The 7,973-nt window shown below is 35.3% G+C and overlaps 1 protein-coding gene and 1 long non-coding RNA gene across 3 annotated transcripts; both read right to left on the reverse strand.

The window, feature by feature from the left end:
• Positions 1-195: 195 nt before the first annotated feature.
• On the reverse strand, positions 196-1,388 carry LOC107834932 (uncharacterized). The gene is made up of 3 exons (XR_001660767.1): positions 1,370-1,388; positions 510-536; positions 196-274 (listed from the first exon to the last, which is right to left on the reverse strand). It is a non-coding gene; the product is annotated as an uncharacterized LOC107834932 (long non-coding RNA).
• Positions 1,389-4,511: 3,123 nt separating this feature from the next.
• LOC103131851 (uncharacterized) lies at positions 4,512-6,850 on the reverse strand. 2 transcript variants are annotated; one of them, XM_007543590.2, is made up of 4 exons: positions 6,500-6,850; positions 6,035-6,156; positions 5,560-5,922; positions 4,512-5,427 (listed from the first exon to the last, which is right to left on the reverse strand). In XM_007543590.2, the coding sequence occupies exons 2-4, from the start codon at positions 6,123-6,125 to the stop codon at positions 5,258-5,260; spliced, it is 624 nt and encodes a 207-aa protein (XP_007543652.1). In that variant the 5' UTR covers positions 6,126-6,156; positions 6,500-6,850; the 3' UTR covers positions 4,512-5,257. The 2 variants fall into 2 exon arrangements, with proteins under 2 accessions (XP_007543652.1, XP_007543651.1); XM_007543589.2 differs by having other exon boundaries at positions 4,513-5,430.
• Between the last annotated feature and the right edge of the window lie 1,123 nt (positions 6,851-7,973).

A 7,973-nucleotide genomic window follows, 5' to 3' on the forward strand; every position in this document is an offset into this window, starting at 1 on the left:
CTTCATCCTGAGAGAGGAAGAGGAGGAGGAGGAGAGGCAGCAGGACATCACGAACAATATGAGGAACAACTGGACTCAGCAATGATTTCATGGATTTTCTTCTTATACTCTAAAATAATCCTACATGTGAAATGAAATAAACTTTCACTGAGTTTCACATGAGAACAAATGATCGTCATCAAATTGTTGCTGGTACCTCGTCTGTTTAATCTCCAGTGACTGAATGAGTTCAGTCAGGATATCAGATGTTTGTCACCAACATTTTGTCTTCCTGCTGATGGGAAATACAAAAACAAACTGAAGCAGAGAAATGGCTCCACCTGCTGGAGAACTTGAATAATTACAGCTCCTCACTAGTATTTATGTTTAGCTCAGTTTTTCTGCCAATTCATAACGAGCAGTTTAAATTCATTATTCAAACTTTACCGAGATAAGTAAACATTAAAAATATTAACTCTTAGTGTTTATACTTTTAGAATCTAAATGAGACAGAAGATCAGCTGATTTACCTTTAAGTTGTGACTGAAATTTGAATCCTGTGGGGGAGAAACAGGTTTAAGGCTTTTATTGAGACAGAATGACACGACTTTCACATTAAACGGTTGATGGACTAAGATTAGCATTTTTATAAGACAACAGTAGAATAATCACCCAGTTTAAGAAAGTTAGCCAGCCTGCACAGTGGTGCTGCTGGTAGAGATGTTGCCTCACAGTAAGAAGGTCTTAGGTTTGATTCCCAGCCCAGGGTCTTTCTCCTTGAGTTTGCATGTTCTCCCTGCATTTGGTTTCTCTGAATAGTTAGGTGTGTGTGCATGGTTCTTTCTCCTGTCTGTCTTTGTGTAATCCCACCTCATGCTCAAAACATTTCTCCCCACTTGGGAGAAAATTTATTTAATCTGCATGAAGAACAAACACCAAGTTTTAATTTAATTTAGAAAGAAAATCTGTTTGTCTCTTTAGTTTTCAACAACCAGACACAGATTTGTTTTTCCTTTCTATAAACAGAAGAACCTCAAACAGATTAAAACTCACATTTGATCAAATCAAACAGATTTATCTGATCTGTTGAGATTTTAAGTCCAAACGTCTTCAAAATTCACAGATCTCTGGATTAAATCAATGAGATTAGATTAAATATTAATTTATTTCTCATTAATTCGTCCAGCATTTCAAAATTTTTGTTATCCAAGAAGGAAACAGGGATGAAAATAATTTGTTGTAGATTAAAATCACTTTGATTCCACTGATTTATTGACCAGTTCTGATACATTAACATTTATTACTGATGCTATTGTCTAATTTAACAGGCAAATTTACTGAACTGAACTGAAATCTAAACAAACATAAAACCAAACTACTACATACTTACTTATCTGGTTGGATTGTTTTCATTGTTTCTCAGAGTTTGTAGAGCTGCATCCTGCTACAGGATTATACATGTGACAAAAGTGAAGAAATGAGTGGTAACTGTTTTCTGATCTGTAGTTTCAGTTCCTGATGTTTTTGCTGATATTTCAATGAATAACCAGTGTGACCTAAACTCACCACCACTTCCCTCCTCTGTCATGTTGATCAGAGTTTATATAACATCTTAAGGAGAAATTTTATCTCATTTTTAGAAATTCTCTGATCGTTGAAAACTGAATCTGGATTCTGATTAGAATCAGTTTGATTCACTTCAGTTCAATAAAATCTATTCCAGAGGTTTATAGAGCTAGAGTCAGTAGATCAGCTGCTATAAACCAGATGTTTGCTCTACTTGTTGTTTCATTTAACAGTTTTCTTTCTGACAGAGATCAGCTGATCTGTTGATCTTCAGAGAAATCAGTTTTTTGCTTCATTGAACTGAAGGAGTTCAGTCAGGATCTCAGCTGTTTGTCTCCAATCAGGAAGATTCACTTTCACTTCAGATCCTCCATCTTTTCACATGTTTGATGTTCAAAGAGCTTTATTGTGTCTGTTTGTTACAGAAAACCACAGTTTTCTCTCATTTCCAAAAATTAAAATCAATAATTCACTTTTTATGTTGATTAACATAAAAAGTAAACTGTTCACACATTTAGTGAATCTATAGATCTATAGATCTATAGATCTATAGATCTATCTTCAGTGACAACCAGAGTTAAATCCTCCATATATGTGACGAACTTCTCTCTCTGACATTATAACCAGGAAATGTTAAAACTTTGGTATTTCTATTTTATGCTGAAAGTAATAAAACCAAAAAAACAACTAAGAAATAATTTTATCTGACTTCTGATTCTACAGTAAAGGGCCGGTGAGTCTCCATCCTGCAGATGAAACAAGTTGAGAGGTTTTGGGAGAGATAGCAAACTTCCCCTAATGTTTTCACCACACGATGAAAACAACATGAAGCGCCGACTCACCTCTTACAGACCTAGGAATAGATGTGGAACTGATTTACCACTTTCTCTTCCTCTTCTTAGAGTTTCTGCAGCTTTACAAAAAAAGGTAATTCCACAAAAGCAGAATCTTCATGTGATGCTCTCATGTCCTTAATCACTGCAGCCCAAAGTTACTCAGCAGCAACTCAAGTTCAGTTTTGTCACTAAATTTCCCAGCATGCCTTTGGTTCATTTCAACAATTTAACAATGAAACACTGAGATCTGGAGAGTTTCTCTCAATATATTCAGTGCAGAACTCAGAAAAGAGATTCAGTTGATAGAAAATCATAAAATAATCATCAGATTCACATGATTTATTATAAACAGTCTGAATTCACAACATCAAGAATCTCATTTAGATCCTAAATCTTAGAAACTGAAGTTCTGCCTGCAGCATTTCTATGATGAAAACTGTCCAGATCCTTTCAGAAAGTGAAACATTTATTTTCTTCACATCCAGTTCCTCCAGTTTCAGTCAGAGAGACTGAAATGGAGGAACTGGGAGGATTTATTTAAACTAAATGAACCAACAGAGTTTAAACAACAAAGTGAATCCATCCAGGTTCTGGGACAAAGAGACTCTGAGGTCCAGATGTTCTAGAAACTCTCTTCCTCTCCGTACCGATTCTGGTTCTGAATGTGGTTCTGGTGGAGATCAGAGGAGGAATCAGACCAGAACCTGGTTCTATCAGACTGTTGGACTGTAGAAAACACAGATCCATCCATCTGTTTCTGTCTTTCCTTCCTTCAGTCTCTCCAGTCAGGACTTCATACCAGTTTGGTTTCATGTTATTGTTGATCTGCTGCCACTGAAACCAGGATTCAATCTTCACATCACAACTAATCAGAGAAAGTTTTTATTATTTCCTTCTAGAGGTTTGATGAACTCAGTCCAGATAATATTCACACAGACAAAAACTGGGATCTGCTGGGAATTGTAGCATTTTAATAATCAACAGTTTGGATCAGTTCCTAAGTTTTAGGATTCAAAATGTTTTGCAGAGAGAGAAAGAGAAGAGAAAAGAGAAGAGAAGAGAAGAGAAGAGAAGGAGAAGAGAAGAAAAGAGAAGAGAAGGAGAAGAGAAGAAAAAGAGAAGAGAAGGAGAAGAGAAGAAAAAGAGAAGAAAAAGAGAAGAGAAGAGAAGAGAAGAGAAGAGAAGAGAAGAGAAGAGAAAGAGAAGAGAAGAAAAGAGAAGAGAAGGAGAAGAGAAGAAAAAGAGAAGAGAAGGAGAAGAGAAGAAAAAGAGAAGAAAAAGAGAAGAGAAAGAGAAGAGAAGAGAAGAGAAGAGAAGAGAAGAGAAGAGAAGAGAAGAGCTCAGGAAAAGATCCTTAATGTTGTGAATTTAGACTGTTAATTATTAATGATGTTATGTTGGTGATTATTCTGCTCTGATTTTCTATGAACTGAATCTATTTAGAGAAACTCTGAAAAGCTCCAGAGTTTCTATCACAACACTGATTTCTTAGATTTTATCTTCCTGCAGCCGATCAATAACTCAGACAGGCTCTTATTTACTAATACTAAATAAATCTTCTATAAATTACATTAGTTAAGTTAATAAAACTTCAGCTTCTGCACTTTACAATACTTTATTTATCCCAAAAGACAAATTCAGCTCAGCAGCTCAATGAAACACATTCCTGCACACTACAATGGTATAAAACAACAACCAATCATAGAAAAATACATTTGATCAAAAATATAACACTTTGAGTTGAAACATTAAGTTTAAATTAAAAACTTTGAACCTGTTGAAAATGTAACAATTTTGTAATAAAATGCCAACATTTATACTTATAACTTTTCAACAAAGAAACAACAAAATAATACTGACAATAAAAACTTATGTTAAATGAAACCAAAACACTTATTTCAATGTTTTTGTTTTTCTGAAATAAATTCAATGTATAAAATATTTCCTTTAAAATTAATCTTTTGATTTCACTTAAAAATAGGAAAATATTAATTTTTATAACAATCTCTTCAAAAGACATGTGTTTAGATGTTTTGATTCACAAAGTATTTATAAAAGTATTTTTGTTTAAATATGTTTGTGATAACATTTTATATCAGCATAATTCAACAATAAATGAGCATTTTAAAGACATGAATGTAAACAAACGTCACAGTGATGGTTTGAAAACCACAAAATGACTGAAGGTCAATGAACCACCGACTAATCAATGATTCAGTCTGATATCTGAATCACTGATCAGTTATCAGAAACATTTACTGATCAATACTTCTGACTGACTCCAGAAACCTTTAGAAATGATTTAAAACAAGAAACTGAAACAATAACAATAAATGACTCAATGTCATCAGTATTATAATACTATAATATTCTAACATGTTAAGCACAGAACAGATCTGATATGTTAAGGTTACTTTGATTATCAGCTGGATCAATACATAATTATGATTCTAGTGTGATGAACATGAAGAATCTTCTGAAGCCGTTTAGTTTCTCTGGCCTGAACATTACAATGAAGTTATTGAATTGTTTCATGACGTGTTCGACTCCACTAGTGACAGAAGATGGGTTTGGTCGCTGCCTGTTCTGGAACCAACTAGATCATCAAACTATGTGATGATCCTTCCTATTAAACTCTAAAATGTTCTGGCTTTTCTCCTGACTGCCATCAGTGAGCAGAGACTTCGAATAAAAACTGATTAAGATTTTATTCCTTCTCTGGTTCTTTGGGTTTTAAAAAAATTTTTGCCTCAGTCTTTGTTAAAAACAAATCCACAACAGGAAGCAAAATGAGTTTGTTTTAAGCAAAACTATGGCAAACAACCCGATTATCTGTGTTGTTTTTTAATCTACACTTGTTTAATGATTCTTTTAGCTTAACTTGTCTTCATTAATAACATTAATGAAGACAAAATAATCAACATTATTACAACCATCAGAAATGCTGTCAGTCCCACAGTGATGAAGATGATGAAGATGATGATCCATCTTCCTCTCTCTTGTTCTGGAGTCAAAGTTGGTCTCTGAGTTTGGATCTGATCAGCAGCTGCTGGGAGAGAAATCAGAAATATTTATTAATGTTAATGAAAACTGAGATCCAGGAGGATTCATGATGAAGATGAAGATGTTCAAAAACTCAGGTCTCAGGATTTTACCTGAGAAAATTATTTCTTCTCACCAGTAATGTTGAGTCGACATCTTCCAGAGTTGAATCCATCTTCAGTTTTCACGTCACACAGATACAGACCAGAGTCTTCAGTCCTCAGTCTGGACACATGGAGTCTGATTCGTCCTTCTCTGAGGACGTCTTTGTCACTCTGGACTCGTCCTGAAAACTGATCATCCTGAGAATCTGGAATCTCAACACCTTCATGGACATGATAGAGAACAAAAACGCCATGATCCGTGTTCGCTTCACAGTAGATGAACAGTTCCCTGTAGGATCCCTGAGTCTTGGTGGTGAAGGTCCACTCCAGAGTGATGCTGTGGTTCTCCTCTGCCTCATAGCTGCTCTGGGTCACATTCACTACAAATGTTGCTGCTGAGGAGACAGAGAGGGAAAGAGAGGAGCAGACACACTGAGAACTGGAACATGGGAGTCTTTCAGCTCCATCTAGAGAGCTTTCTGTCACAAAGACAAGATGGAGACTGACCACAGAGACATGAGCTGAGGATGAGGAGCAGCAGGGAGATCATCTTCATCCTGAGAGAGGAAGAGGAGGAGGAGGAGAGGCAGCAGGACATCAGGAACAACTGGACTCCAAACTCAGTCTGACTTCATTCAGAAAAACAAATCTCACTCAGAAAAATTAAACAAATTAGCTGCTTTCTAGTTTTACAGACTTTTATCAATAACAGTAAATAGTAAAGAAACATTTTTTTGGTCCACAGCATGTCTGTAGTACTAACCAGTACTAACCAGTACTACAGACATTGTAGATCAATAAAAATAGTAATATGAAATAGAGGAATACATTTCTACAATGTAACTCAGAAACGTTTTAACCATTTTCTGACATAAATTGTTTTTGGTCTTGAACCTGCAATGACTTTAATATTCTGTCATATTACACAGATAAATTAAAGTCAAAAACTAGAAACAAATATGATAAACTTACTCATAAGATCATCACAACATAAAATCCAAACTGTGTTCCCGATCCAGATCTGCAGTTCACAACAGTCGACATGTCTCTGCAGTTTGTCTTTGCTTTTCATCAAAAGCGGGATGATTTGATTCTGGAAAGATTTTCCCCTCAGCAGGTTCCAACATGTGTCTTTGATTACATCACAAAACTGGCTGCATTTCACCAACATGTCTTAACCTGACAGAATAACTGACTGAACAATTTTAAACTGACTTTTTAAACAGTTTTACCGAACAATAAACCATCTTCTATGCTCATAAAGATGGTTTATGAGCGTAAACTGTATTGATTTATACAGCTTACACAATTCTAGACATTTTCAGTCAAAGTAAATTTTACACAGTGACAAACCTGCAGATGTGAACCACAAAAGGTCAAAGGTGAACATGATTAAAGACCAGGTGGCAGAAATTAAACACAGTGACTCATAATTGATAAACCTTCAGTCTAATAAACAGGTTAGTAAAATATTCTCATCATCAACATCCAGGAACCATTCAAAGGTGAAATGGACGATTATTTTCTGTTGAATCTCCATCAACAGCTGTCAGATCTTCAGCAAAAATAAATCCTTCAGAATCATCAGGTAGAAATGAAGGAAGCTGACAGACTGGATCAGAAATTCAGACAGAGTGAGACCTCTGTCCTGACAGAGAGGAGGGATGTAATGGTGACTTCACTTGATCAATGGAAACTACAGACATCAGAGAAGCTGAATAGAGACGATTTCTCCTCATCAGGTGAATTATCAGATTCTCAACGTTTCATTTGTTCAGATTTGATGATCTGAAGATCAGCAGAACTTTATACTTCTGACCTCCATGTTCTCTGATCTCAGTGTTGTCTGAGAAATAAGTAATTTTTGTAATATTTGTTGAAATCATTATTACAAAATGCTAAAATATTTTTCATCAATTTCCAAAATGTTTCATTCAGTAAAGTGTCTGCGGTGCTCAAGCTTGTGCTGGTTATGGGAATAAATGGTCTCTGATTGAAGAGGTTTGCCAAATAATCATGAAAAGCTGTAATATGATATTTTAACAAGGGAAAAACATGGAACAATGTTCAGTTAAGATCTCCTCATTGTTCAATGAGAAACGTGAAAAGCCACAAACATGGTGTTTTATCTCTGCTTGTCCTGATCTATATGAGAGAAGCTGACAAAACATGACATGTTGATACGTTTCAATGCTGGTTCTGATTAATCATTTAACCAGAATGGAGATGGTCAGTTTGGAGAAGTTTGTGTCATTTTGCAAAACCTGAACCAAAGGAGGAAAGATGTCTGAGAGTAAAGGTTCAGTTTTACATGCTGCTTCTAGATGCTGCAGGATAGATCTAAATAGAATAGATGTTATATCAGCAGATCATCATAATCAGTGAATATAAATCATTTCCATTCACAGCATCTCCATTGAAGCCATTTGGATTTTCATTTCACTGA

The sequence above is a fragment of the Poecilia formosa genome, unplaced genomic scaffold (genome assembly GCF_000485575.1).
Source record: "Poecilia formosa unplaced genomic scaffold, Poecilia_formosa-5.1.2 Scaffold856, whole genome shotgun sequence".
Lineage (NCBI taxonomy): Eukaryota > Metazoa > Chordata > Actinopteri > Cyprinodontiformes > Poeciliidae > Poecilia > Poecilia formosa.